The sequence below is a fragment of the Lissotriton helveticus genome, chromosome 2_1 (assembly GCF_964261635.1).
Source record: "Lissotriton helveticus chromosome 2_1, aLisHel1.1, whole genome shotgun sequence".
Lineage (NCBI taxonomy): Eukaryota > Metazoa > Chordata > Amphibia > Caudata > Salamandridae > Lissotriton > Lissotriton helveticus.
Genome location: NC_136059.1, coordinates 1243570288 through 1243585106, shown reverse-complemented (window position 1 = coordinate 1243585106; position 14819 = coordinate 1243570288). Strand labels below are relative to the sequence as shown.

Genomic DNA, 14819 nt, shown 5'->3' with positions numbered 1-14819 from the left:
AGCTGTGGAGAGCAGCCTTCAGGCTTAGTCTTGAAGGAATGTTAAGCAGCTTGTTTTACTAGAATGCAACCCTATTGTACTGGTTTAAATGAAAGGAGAACCAAACAGTAGTTATAAAAAGATGTATTTATTAATATAACACTCTCTAGTACGATACAGTATCTTCCACATCAAGATACTCACAAAGCACACAGTACTGTGGCACAGAAACAATAGTAAACAGCACTAATACACAGTGGGCTTCAAACCATATACTAAAATAGTGGTAAAACCACCACGACTCGAGTCAAGACAGTGTCTAGAGGACATAGACTCGCTGGGACCCCAAGGAACCACCCAAGGTAAGTAAGTAGGGACCCCACAGAGGACGGTTGCAGTGTGGGAACACGACCGCGTGCTCCGTACAATACTTAGGGGAAGTCACGGTTGAAGTTTCAAAGTTTAGGGACCCTTCCCAGTGGACTTCGAAGAAACCCCTTGGAACTTAAGAGGTTGGAGAGCCACCCCACCCATGGATACCGTAGTCCCAGAGTTACTTATACAGGGTAGCTGGGTTCATAGGTTTGAAGTGGTGTCGTAAACTGCAGTCGAACCCAATGGAGGACTTTGAAGAAGAGCCACTGCTGGAAAGAAGAAAAGTGTCAGTTGGAATCCAAAGGTGGATTCTTGTTGAAGAGTACCTGAAAGCAGAGGGGACAGAGTCTGGGTCACTCAGGAGTGACCAGGTGCTCTGTAGACGAATGCCCACTGATGGCGGGTGCTTCAGTGGCTTTGAGGGGATTCTTGACTCTGCAGCCACAGGGACCAGGAGACTTCGAGGGCGACCAGGAGCCGGATACGAGCTGTCCCATGAAGGATGTTGAGTGCTGAGGGGTCGGTGTCCGGCAGGAGCACCAACAAGCCTTGGCAACTGAAACCCATGCGGAAGGTCAAGGAAGGTGACGGTTCGAACCAGCAAGGTCCAGGAGACTCACCAAAGCTAGGGGTGTCGGGGAAGGCCTGGAGCAACCAGGAGAGCCCAAGAAAAGCAAAGTTGGCCCTCAAGTGGACTCACAGGCTGGAGGCACAGGAGTAGCGAGAGGACCTAGAGCGATTTCACCAAACAGCAGCCCAGGGAGCACTCTGTGCGAGGCGGCTGAAGTTCTTGGTAGGAAATTGTGCCAGAGGTTGGGGCTACTCTGAGCCCAATGCACTTGCTCGGAAAACGGCAACAAGCATATGCACTTGAAAATGAACGTGGTTCACAGGGGTACGGGTATTGCAGCCCCCATGAGGGATACAGACCTCAAACTCGGTGAGAGGGCAGCTTGGACCTAGAGGGACGTATAATCCCACCTCCTGTGTTGCTGGAACCTTCAGAGTCCATAGGAGCTCAGGAGCAGCAGACCGGTCAATCGTGATGTGGTGCCTGCGGTTACAGGGGAGTGACTCCTTCACTCCAAGGTAGATGTCTTAAGTTGTCCTTGATGCTCCACAGGTCTGCACAGAGTCCCTATGGTGCACGGGCACAGACAATGCTTCAGACTGAGTGGGAGACTAAGTCGGGCCCAAACGAAGTCCAGAGTGTCCAGACGGCCGAAGTTCAGTGGTTTCTGGTTCAGCATCTTGTCCATGTCGAAACTAGGGTCCTACAGCCAGGTAAGCCCTTATGTACCCACTAGAGAGTGTTGGACAGATACAGGGGACCCTCCCAGGGGAGGGTCAGGACAGTGGAGAGATTACTCCCATGTCTTTTGTCCAGTTTCGCGCCAGAGCAGGAGCCAGCAGCTCCCAGGACTGGTATGAACTGGACTATGCACAGGGACACCAAATGTGCCCCTCATTCAGACTTTCGATCGCTGGCAAGCGCACCCACCCAGCCCTAATACACTAAATCCTGTCTGGGAGGTGGTCACACCTCCCTGTAACAGGATGCTTATTGTTCCACCTTCCTCTGCTCAAACGTGGTTCAGCAGCGTGAGGGCAGAAATTTGTCTCTGGTCGGTAGCAACCATTTTCTGCTGCCCGTGACTAGAAGAATGGTACCGGGAACACCAGGGACCCAACAAAGCTCGCTTCTGAGGGGTGGAATCATACCTCCCATACCGTTACCAGTGTGGGGGTATGATCCCACAATGTTTGATACCAGACACAATAGGGTTACTTTCAGCCGTTTTAGAGTTGGTCATCACACGTTCGCATAATGTCACTCTATATGACGTAAATGACTACGGCACTAACAACCTGGGAGAATGGACTCCATAGGCTGCAGGGGTGTCCAGCACATGCAGTGGCACCTTCTCACTTAGAACCAAGCACCCTGCCAACAGGATTGTTAATGCCTGCTATAGGGGTGACTTATAGGTTTTAAGTGATGTGACCCTTAGATATAGTAAACCTATATCTTATGTAAGTGGTGCCTGCACCAACTTACACAGGTTGCAATGGCAGACCTGTAGTTCCATTTTGCATGCCCTCTAATGAGTGGAATAATACAGGCTACAGCCCTGGGGTACCTATGCCCTGGGTACATAGGTACCATATACTAGGGACTGACAAGGGTACCCCAGTATCCGATCTGGAGTGTACCCAAGTACATGACATAACATTTTAGGGAGAAAGCAGATAGACTGGGAACCTGATTAGCAAGATCCCAGTCAGACTAGTCAAAAACAGTACCACATGAAGCAAAATGTGGGGGTAACCATAAGAAGCAGATCCTACTTACCTACTGAGAGCTAATCCAGGTAATCAGAAGTCTTGGACAATTAAAGTTGGCTCCTGAAAACACACTCCAGTCTGTTGAGGTTATCACTGTGACATTTCTTTTCCCCTTTTCCGAAATACTCTTCCCCAATCTTATTTAACTCAGATTATTTTTCTTTTCCTTTGCTTGTTCATGTATTGCACCATAAAAGCTCTTTGAGTTCTATGACGGCTGCAAGTGTTAATTTATTTCTAAATAAATGAGCGTTAACATTTTCTCTCTGGTGGGATTGATGCTTGTTTGATTTATAGACATTGTCTTCTGACCTTAGTTTTTCTATCATAATACCTCATAATACTCTTCTCATTTCTCTCCTTTTATGAGTAGTTACTGCTCATTAGTAATAGTGAATGACTATCTTAATATGGCTGTGTCTCTGGATAGTGACTTCATATGTAGAATTGCTAATGTTAGATCACTAGTTGCATTTTTCAGAAAACAACAGATTGCATGGCTTGTTGATCAGGAAAAAATCACAGCATATTAAAATAACATAGATGTTTCTGTGGTGTATGATTAGCAATACATTATATTCAACCTGAATGAGCAATTGACTTTATTATGCCAATCACATGTTACTATACCGAAGAATGTAATAAGTATGTATGTTTTCTTGATGCCACAGGCTACGGTGGCTACTCGCCTGCTTCACATATATAATATGCATGTAATATTCCCTGTATCTTTAATTTTTGTAATTTTTTTGTGATGGTGTGTACAAAAGTTATGTTTTTTTTTCCTGTTCTCCAGAGAGACAATCCTCCACCTCCAGGCTTTGTAATGCCAGGGAACACTAATCCTTCACTAGGACAGCCCCCATCATCACCACTTTCCGGGTATGGCATGTACCCTCCAGCGGGGACTCACCAGCCTTACCCTCAAAGTAAGTAGCAACCATATTGCTTTGTGAACTGTCCAGCTAGGCTCTTGGTCTATTAATAGTGCTCAAGTTGTTAGTCTGGTATGTTTCATGAAAATCTTCGATTCAATACGGTTGGATATAGGTCCCGATTGGTGCCTGGCAACTTCTTCTGAGTGATGACTAATTTGTGAGGTACATTAGAGCTCAGTTGTCAATAGTCTTCCACATTGGGATTAAGAAAATGGATATGAAAGGAAGAATTGTAATTTGAACTTTCATGGGATGTTTTAAATTTACCATTAATAGTGTGCAGGTTCTTTTCTTCATTGTCTATTTGCAAATATTGTGTTGTGCAGACCTTCCTGGGACGTACCCGAGTGCTGAACACCGGTCGAGACCTCATTATGTATGAATCATATGATTAACAATAAGGCAAGTGTCTAATTAGTTTCTGCTGTGTAGGTGGGTAATGCTCTTTGGAGAGATCGGTTTTCAGTTTTTTTTTCTCGAATAAGCGAAGGTTCGGAAAAGGAAATGATTATAAAATCAAATATTTAGTCTACCTCCATTTCTATTTTTATGTATCAGGTGATGGTTCTTGCTGATCGTTGTTTTGTGTGATTCACTACCAAAGTGTACATTATTTTGATGCCACATTTGCAATCTTGTACATGTCAAATAACCCGTATATATAAAACTACCACTTGATAAAGTGACGCTGCGGAACTGTGACACAGGCGAAATGCCCCTGTAAACAACCTTATTTGTTTTTGCTTTGTGCGCTTTCATTTTAAGGCTTCCCCTACCCCCTTGTCTCAAGAAGATGTGCCAGAAAGTTCATTCAGAGTTCACATGTGGTGTAGTATATCTATTTTGAGGTCTTGTGTTCCCTCAAATCAATGTTTTGCGGAAAATCCAGTGTACTTGGAGAATCCAATTATACTTGGTAATTAAAGTATATACAAATAATTTTAATTCGCTACTACTGAGAAGTAGAGGGGTATTTTTTTAATGAAATTCCACTCCACTGTGTGTCATGGCTATGTTTGGCAAATTCTTCATTGCCTACCAATTGTATGCTTTTGTTAAGTAATAATAATTCATTTGTGGTGGAAGTTACAGAGGTAAGTGAACTACTGAAACAAATCCACACTGTCAGTCATACTCTGCATTTTATAATGCATCTTCTCTTTCCTCATGCTTCACATAATCCTGCCCTCTAGTGATTGGACCTGGAATTGTCTATTGATAGGTTTTTGAGAAATAAAATGTGGGCAGTTGGGCATTAACTCGGATAAGCCTATAAAACAATCTTTGTAAAATTACCAGTGCTTAATCCGTTGGAGTCATCATATTTTTTCCACTTATTAAGGCTGAAAGGTGAGAATCCTAATAATGTTAAGACTACAGTCATCTCAAAGTATCCTTGTAACCTTAATTTCAGCTGACTGAAGACCACAAAATTGTGGTGGAACAAATTGCAGAATGAAATTACCCCTTGATGGATAAGTCTCTTTCCTGGTTTGTCCTGATTATACTTCTTTAAAAATAAAATTAAAAATGTGGAGAGGGTCTCACGAAAAAAGAAAAAAGCCCTCCCCTAAAAACAAAATAACACAAAAGACCCTCATTTCCCAAACCCCTTCAGAAATATTCCTTTTTGCAGATGAATGAAATCCCCAACCATATAACCTCATTGTATGGAGACTAACCATTGTAGTTATCTGGTTAAAAAAAGACCGGGGGTGTCACGGCCAATAAATTAAAGTCAAACTAGGTGCGTTCTATTGTAGAGCTTCTATTTGCAAGGAAGGCACTCAAAAATAATGCCAAAGATATCACTATGACCCTTAGCATCTTCATCTGACCGTGGGAATAGGTAATAAATCACCAACAATATCCCTGCAAAAAAACATCCTGCTAGAATCAAAAGCATTATGAGTTTGTGCTGGATTCACTATTGTGAACTATCGTAGCGTAAGCTTCCCAATCTTGTTCACTTGGTTTAATGTATTTACAACTACAGAGGTCCTCACGGGCCCACATTTAACTTGACAGGAAGGATCTTCTTTCATAGAGGTCTGGAACGTTTTGAATCCAGTGCCAGCTTTTAGCACCCGTGCTTTTCTCACATCTGTCTGGTTTGCCGCAGTCTTTGACTTCCCCATGAAGGCCTTCACATTACATATTAACTGTATCAGCAATAACACATTAATTTATTTGTATGCAAATCCATTTATTGTTTTTCAGTCACACATCAAGTGATGATTTTTGGACTTCATTGCCTTTTCTATTAATGACATTTGGGGTGCTCAGGAGCGTTCTGTGTTGGACAATAAAAAATTGTGTTTGCAGCTTAGTCTCAATTTCTCATGGTATACTCATTTAGATCTGATTAGTAGCAATGCACTGTCTGCAGTGGGAGCTCTCGCTGAATTCAGTGAGTTCTAAGATGGCCTTTCAGTACATTGATTAAAGCCTATAAGGGTAAAGTTATTCCTTTGGCGTGTTACAGCTCCCCTTCAGTGTTGCCTTGATCAGAGACTGAATTTAAAGACTGAAAGGTAAATGTTGGACACATACATCAGATTTGCCCACTTTCACTGTAATTGAATTATTTCAATTATAGATGGGGCATGTTCCAAGTGTGGACCTGCGGGTACGTGATGTGTTGGAATGGGGGACTGCAGAAGAGCATCACATACGTCTCTCCTGTACTTATGAGAGGGCAGCTTAGGTAGTGGCAGTATGGAGGTAGATGTTAGATGCATTAATACATATGGGGCTCTGAACACAGACACTGACCCGAGTGAACAGGATGCATGAAGGTGTACACTGTTTTTAGTTAATGAGGTCAACTAGTACGGATTCCACTGATTCATAGGTGGGTCGGCTTGTAGCCTTGATGCTTTTACAATTGTTTCTTCTGTACAGATTACTGGTTTCAGGGAGGCTGGGGATGAGGCATGCTGATTGCACCTGATGATGTGCACTGACTGTTCTGTTCACTGTTTTGTGAAACTGCAAAAATAAAGGTGAAAAAAATAATAGGTGAGGGCATCGTTCGTTCAACTTGTTGCCCAAGACTCAGGCATAGTTTTTGTGATAGGCTGTTTCAAAACCAGGAGTTCTTGAGCACGGAAACTTGCATCAGGTATTTATGGGATAGCAATTTGAATTAAATTGTATAACATTTGTCATGGGTATCTGAAGCGTATAAGACAATTATCTAATACATTTGCAATGAAAGTATGACTGCCTCAAAACCTTAAATATTTGCAAATAGGGACGAATTCGGGAACTCTGCGTTCATGCACAGTACACAAATATTTTAGCTCAGGTTCAATGTGTCCGTGGTGTCAACCCTGCATCCCTAAAACCTAGAACAGGTAAACAAATGAAATAAGCCTCCAAGATCACACATATTTGTCCAAACTACAAGTATAAAATAATATAAGTAATCCAGAAGTCAATATATTTCTCAAGGTTCTTTCTTTATTGTTCCAGTGCCCACAGCCAGCCAACACGTATTTTTGTCACTGAGAAATTCACCCCACGACTTCCTCAGGACTAGAATAAAACAATAGTGTGACTTACAAAACCAAATGTACATACACATTGTGAAATTGTCCCCCTGTGTCAAAAGGATATCCGGGCCCCATATGGGGTCAAAGGTCATCACATGGTGGTAACCCATGCATCATGTTAACATATAAATGTATAAAATATGGAAGGCATCCAATCAATATCCCACATTATGAGCACAATAATATACATGCATCACTTGTCTCGTGTCAACTGCGACTACATCAAGAAAGGAATTCTGTTGAGTTCAGGATTAACCATAATCGCAACACCCAACGTGTGGAAACGTAAGCCGCTACCGAAACAAGCATCTCTTATGTACAAAACACACATTAGTGACGTAAAAGATCCTAGGCATTATCTATAAGCGCCTGTTAATCAAATAGTCACCAAACACTTGTAATTTATGGAATACCTTCAACAAATCCTCCGGGGCTTCTGGATTAACCACACTATTGTAGTTTGGACAAATCTGCGTGTGCTCGGAGGCTAGTTTCATCAGAACCTTAAATGGGGTCTATTTGTCAAATATGAAATTGCTATCACATTGACCACTCCTTTATACAAATTGCTTGGTAGCATGGTTGTGTTTAAAGTATTTGCATTGGTAAACCTGCAACTGCCAGTTTAAATTCTGTGGTGAAATAAAAGCTTTGTCCTTTGCTAGTAATAAGACCAGATTGAGGTTAGCCAGTATTACCTTCACTCCCAGTTTTATATTTTTACATCTGAAAATGAGACTGTGGTTTCCATTGATATTCAAGTTAAATGGTGGATGAAAGAGGAGAAGATGTGGCTGTAAATTTAGTTTTGATGACTTGCCCTTCCATTTTCTTCATATTTGTCCTTATGTCTTAGCTGCTTGGAAATAATGTTTATTTTTTTAAACTTATAAATGTTTGTATCGTCTGGGCTGCCTTCACACTTGTTCTCTTTGAAATCTTCCGACGTAGCTCGCACAGTAAACTTTTTTTCAATGAATTGTTATTAGTGAATACCAAATCTGTTTCTTTCAAAGAGAAATGTGGTGTTTTTTTTACTCACATGTTTTTACTGTAGTATTTGTGATTAACAAAGTGCATATATCGTAAGGATTTAAATACTTACTGTATACTTAGATGGCCTATTTGTCTAACAAACAAATAATTATTCTTGTTTTTCCAATTACCAATTTAAATAAGTGAAGCCATTGGAAATTCTTAAATTATCTAATCATTATAGAAATGCACTGCCGTCTTTACAGCAGTGAAATAAAATGTACTTGAAAATAACTGTTCAGGGTCATTTCACTTTAAATCAAGGAGGTGTACAATACTCTGATTCTGCCTCCACCCCAAAGGGCGTGTTTGGTTTTTATCAAATCTGACAGAGAAGTTGAAAACTACACTTCAGGATGATTGTAAGTAGTACAGAGAACACTGAGCAGCAAAAAGAAACAACCGAAATAAACATCAACCCAAAACATGCTTCAAAGCTAAGACAACGATCTCAGGCAGAGACAACATCGAAAAAACGCTGAAGCCAGATCCGATTTATGCATTGAAAAAAATGGAAATATGAAGAAAAAATAATGTATTACTTGGATCAAGTTTCTTACAGCTTGTGACCCAGTGTTCGGTTTGAATGACATACCAATTCAGCCTCTGTCCCTAGATGAGGATCTTATGAGAAGTTTACTCCTCTCTTCTAAATTACTTCTGCTGAACTGCAAGTCCTGAATCAAGTTCCTCTCAAGCCCATCACCGCCAGAAGTTGGGTAGCTCATGCAAAGAACATATTTCTCTGAGAAGCCTTTGATTCAAGTGTGCTGGTAGATTACGTGAAGTTGACCAAGGTTATTTGACTGAGACAGCTGAGGCACATTAGATAATTAAGTAGAAAAGAACATAATTCTTGTAAGTAACAGCAAATTTAAGTGCAAAGTAGCTTCAGCACTGTAAAATTAGCACATCAAGTATATTGCTGTTTGCTGTGCACTCCTCAAACTCAGCTTCTATAGAGTTGCACGTGTTGAAGGCTGCGTAAGAGGAAGTACAGCAAAAGATGAACCCTCACCAAGAAATGATTGCAGAGAGACACTAAGCAAGCATGGCACCCCACTAGGAGAATTGTCATGTTCACACAAAAATGGAGGTACATACCATCAAACACCTAGGTACCTGCGGGCTTCTGGTTTCAACTTGATTAAAGGTAGCAAGCTGCACCATCAACAAGAAAAGGAATGCCCACCAAATAAAAAGTGACACGGGGTGCACTTCTTGAAAAAAAAAAAAGATGTATGGAAACAGTATTACAAGCTTTACATCAATTTTTAATGGAGAGTACAAATTAAGTTCCAGAAAAACGGCACTGTGCCATTACTATTACTTATGTGTATAATCTAAGACTCTATGCGATATATGGTATTGCCCACATTTTTCCTACATCTTTACAGAATCAACACTGCATATATTATATGCCAGAAAGCAGTATTGAGTGTGTGAGAATTACATGACAATTGATAATTGATTTTAGGGAAACAGTGGCAACCCTTTTTGGAGAATTGTCTTATCAAGAGAATGAGATAAGAGGTTACTCTATAGTTTGAGATAAAGTACTAGAATGTCAAATCGCTGAATCTTTGGTGCCTGAAGAAAGGCACAAGCAGAGAGGCACTAACAGACACCAAAGATCTCTAGTAGGTTTGTTGCGGGTCAGTTGTTTCTTGAGGAACTCTGGAGCAGCACCATGGATAACCAATAAGTCGCGCGTACAGCCTTAAAGGTAGTACATGAGAAGAGGGTGGAGGGATCGGAGGAAGCAGGTATCCTCTCTTAATATGCCATAAAGAATGCAAGCAGCTAGATTTTGTTTTTGAATACATTTCAGAGGTTCAATGACCATTCTGAAATGGTGTTGCTAAACCTTCAAGGAAAGAATAAAAATTGTTGAAGACAGTTCTGAGCTTGGGTCACACCACTGCAGTATAATCTCACATTAGCACCAAATCAAGTGGCATTGAGGGATTCTGCTCAATGACCTGCATCTAGTCTTTCAGACATACCCTCCAGACACCACCTTCTTAGCAACTTTTAATTACAAAAATGTCATTGTGACAATTTCAAATTAATTTAGAAAGCAGGACAGTGCAAAGCGTGAGGTTTTTCCATTTGCCAACCATTGTTGTAGGGAAGAGAAATGTTCTCTTCCCTCACCCTTAAATTGAGGTCCCACAGTCACAGAAAATAGTGTGATCTATACATGTCAAGGAATTGTGGAGTGAAGGGGATTGTGACATGACCATTTATCATTGGTTTAGGTTTGGAAGCTAAACTAGGAGAATTTCATAGGTGAGTTTTCAGTAGACCTCTATTACAAAAAACAAGCTGGTGCATTCTCTAGTGTTCTTGATTGCATGTCTATTCCATATGCCAGAGCCAACTTATGCATATGGCTTTCTTTCTATATCTTTTGTAAGTAGAAGAAATCCGAATAACCTGCAAATAACTAACCTCTTTCTCATTTTAGTTCTTTTACTGTTCATTAAAAATATTTACTAATTATAACTCTCCTTTTTCCCCCCTATGTAGCATATCAACCAACGCAACCACACTCTTACGGAGCAGGGGGTCCTGCTCTCTATCAGCCCCAGCAACCTAGTGCTCCATCTTCCTCCAGCCCCTATCCTAACTCTCCTTACATGCCTTCTGTCGGTACTCATTCTTTGCCACCTCACATGTACCAAGGACAGCCCCAGACCTCACCAACCAGCATGAATCCTGTGCCTTCTCTCCCCCCTCCGACTGGAGCATCCTTCCAGCATGGCGGACCAGGAGCTCCAGCATCTTCTGCACCTTATTCAGTGCCTCCTGGACCAACAGGTATTCAGCCTGCTGCCAGTGAGATTCCTGCATCCCAGAGAACAGGTCTGCGCTTGGAATGGGGGTGGGGAGGGACTGCTTTTGCTTATTAATTTGCCTTTATTGTTGAGAGAATGGGGAGAGCTCTTAGGGTTGGACTGCAGTGTTTCTAAAACATGAATACTTAATATTATTTTATCATGTTACTTTCATTTATATCTTGTCTTGTAAACCACTTTACCAACAGGTTTACAATTTATTTGGTATCCCATCTGCCATGTTGAAAAGGAAACGGTGATGGCTTTATGCATATTTCTCTAATGGGAGCAAATATTTTTCAGATGTGAGCCTTCATTTGGCACTGCTTAAGCAGCTCTTTCTATCGAGTTTTTAATTTTAGTCATTTTGTTTTGAACATTAGAAAGTTGTCATCCTTTTTGTGTGTGTGTATATACACACACTCACACAGAGAATTGTGTGTATATACTAAACTTTAAATAATATGAATTTAGAAATACTTTGAGAAACAAATTAATATACTAATGTGTCTCTTAACCCCTCGGGTCGAACAGTAATTGTTTTCCAATCAATTTGACAGTCGTTTTTAAGTTCTTATCTGTAAAAGCCAATCTTCTCTTTTACATGTTCAGATCTTGAGGGCTACGGATATAGTTTTTCTCATTCCTCATAAGTCTCAGCCATCCTGAATTTACAAATACATCTTCATATAAAACAAAACATGTTTTAGAAACACCACAAAAGCATGTTTCCTGGGCCTTTTTGTATTTTTAGTCTCCTGGCATGAATGCCGTAGCATGGGTTTGCTGGAAAGAATGAGCGCACCGAAGTACCTCTGGATTACGGGATCTCACCAATCTTATATCAAATTAAGCAACAGTTGATATCTAGATGAAAGTGTTTACCCTGCATGATTCATTTCTTTAGGTCTCTCTTTATGTACTTCATTTACTAACCAGTGAACTGTGAATGCATGGAATCCGGTATTACTCATGGCAAATGGAGTAAATGAGATCTTGAAACATTTGCTGCTTGCTCTTTATTACGGTTGCTTCTGACCTCTTTATTTGCATCATCTAGAATTACAGAACTTTATATTAATTAGGATTTATGCTTGTATGTGAAAGTTTGCCATTTCACACAAGCTGCATGCCGCGTCCTCCCAAAAGCAGAAAGTAATTTCTAAATGGATGGATTTTTCACTGGTTTGATTGTTGGGAGCGTAGACCCGCTTATGGTGACACAAAAGATTATTCCTAGTTTCCGAAGTCTGTGTCTGAGGGGGAAAAATGAGACTCAGGTGAGCTCATTTTCTGCCTTACTTTTGAACACCGGGCAGAGAACTGTGCTTCATGATATCCAGATACTTGGCAGTAGGGGTGTGACTATTATTTACAAGTATCTGTTTCAGGTATTAAAATGTTTTTGGTTAATCGGTTAAAGTTTATCGAGAGTAAAGTGAAAGATTTGTTTTTTTAATTATCATGGTTCTGTAATGACCGTCAGGTTGTTTTCTGTATAAAATGTATCTAACCTGATTTACAGTGATCTGCAGATTTGTAAAATTGATTTGCACATTGTCTGAGCTGATGGTCTAGAAACATTTTATTATATAACTAGATATTGCAGTGCCTCTTAATTATCAATTAGTTAAATGTTAATTGTTTGTAAGATATACAAGTAGTGGAACTTTACATGCCAGTAAACATTTTTTTTACATACCTGCTCTGAGTATTACAGTTTAGAAGGATTGTGGCAAACCCTTGTGCCTAAAGGTATTTATTCAGTGGGGTTAAAGACAGGTTTACGACAAGTTTGCAGTTCCAGTGGATAGTTCAGAACCCAGGCACTCAGTTCTTTTGTATGGAATTGAAGAAGCAAAAAGTAAAAACATGTATGGCTGACTTCTCTGTTCTGTACACTTGAAAGATTCCATATGCGGGCATTAGTCCAGCCATGTAAAAATATTTTTCTCTTATAAATGTGATACTTTGTTTAGAACGTGAGTCATTCTCTCGGTACATTGCTGTGTATGGGGACAAGTTGTAAACCTCTTTATGTGTGTGTCTTTTGAGCGAGGAGTCCATACCTAGCCATACTCTCAAGGTCTTATCTCTGAGAGGATTAGTAATGAACATCCCAGCAGTTTTATTTTTTTACCTACCTTTTGCAAAACTTGATGTAGACATATAAGAACGGTCTGGAAAATGTACTTTTCCTCTATTTTTAGATTTCAAGAACGACCCTCGCTTGCCTCTATAACTTGGTGTTGTGGATAGCGCTTCATGCAAATTCACGTTATATTTCTAAGGTTATCATATTTTATATAAAAAAGACATTTACTGTTCCTAGACTGACCCTAGCCCTCATTGGTTATGAAATTCGGTAGGAAAATTGTATTGTTGCCAGGAAGGCTTATGTTTTTTTTTTTATTGGAAGGGCAAAGCCTTTAAGGTACACACCTAATATTGTGTTGGATATATAGATAAACTGTTTCCAGAAGGTAGGTTGCTCTTGCTCGTCCAGCACACAAGAAGTTTTGCTCATGCGCCTGTACCTTTTGTATTTGGAACCCAATTCTGTGCCTTTTTATCAGAGACGAACCTTGCTCTTGGATCCATGTACTACACACAGTTAATGTGTAAATGTGTGAATAGTGATATTCTAATTTCGACCCAGGGAATTCTCCAGCTACACACGTTCACTCACCCTTCCTTATTAAAATGTACAAAACCTCTATAGCAGAACAACCTCCTGCATTCTTACCAGTCATTGTTTTGCCCAAGATGTAAAAAAATGGCTTCTATTCAGCTAGGTGATAAAGCCTTTTCCTATTACCGTCCGAGTTGTCTTTTGAATATGCGGTTTTTACTGTATCTGTCAGTTGTGTTCTATACTGTTGAGCTACATCTCAGTACCCTCCCCACTTGTACAGGAATCAGCATGGCAGTGCTCAAGTGTTTCTCCTTCTTGGTCTCTGGAAATCAGCAGCTCACTCAAACGGAGACCTCCAGATTCTCCCTTCCTTTGTGCTGTACTTCCAGTGGTATCTGCAGTGTTTTCCAATCTTTCCTCCTGCATTGACTTTTAAACCTATGCATCGAAAACTTTCAGCTACTGGAGACTTAGTTCATCACAATTCATTATTATACTGATTTCCGGTAGGGACTTCTAGCCGCAGGTTCCTTATCTTTTGACTATTTACTTGGGTGTCAGACTGGATCTGGAAACTTATCAGCAGTACCTCTTTCAGCCGGTAGGTGGCAACAAGTGGCTCTGCACTGACACCATTCTGTTTCATAAATGTTGCGTGGTGTTTATATAGGCAACACTCCTGCGTGCTGTCAGTTCCTTTCTTGCCACGCCACAAGACATGGACCCAGAGTGCCCTCTTATCTCTCAGGGACACTTTTACCATGGACGTTTGTCAAAAATCTTAGTGTGCAAGGGAATGTCACCCTAACCAGTTTTAAGCCTTGTAGGGACTGTCACAAACAAATGTCTGTGACATATCTCAATCAGGTGTGCCTGATGGTGGTGGTGCCTGTGGTCGAGTCACGATGAACCTGAAAGCAATTCACGACTAAGAGGCAAAACTCTACATCACCAAACATGAGAAGACTAAGCAGCAGGAATGGTCCAAGTCTAAAGCCCGGTTTCTGTCCTTTTCTCAGCCCACATGCCGCCGGAGCAGTTCTAGAGGTTGGTCTTCGTCGAGATTTTAATCAACCTGTAATTTAAATAAGAAAAATAAAAGATCGAAGCGAGA

The 14819-nt window shown here is 40.7% G+C and overlaps 1 protein-coding gene across 34 annotated transcripts in view; it reads left to right on the top strand.

Annotated features, from left to right (window-relative positions):
* The window catches only part of SEC31A (SEC31 homolog A, COPII component), a 439339-nt gene that overhangs the window by 387626 nt on the left and 36894 nt on the right, over positions 1-14819 (top strand). For 17 of the 34 annotated variants that reach the window (XM_078676178.1, XM_078676170.1, XM_078676157.1 and 14 more), the window contains 2 exons: positions 3497-3629; positions 10763-11098. In XM_078676178.1, the coding sequence (XP_078532304.1) occupies positions 3497-3629; positions 10763-11098 (469 nt within the window). The remainder of the gene's footprint in view (positions 1-3496; positions 3630-10762; positions 11099-14819) is intronic. The other 17 variants (XM_078676180.1, XM_078676183.1, XM_078676179.1 and 14 more) reach the window with 2 other exon arrangements.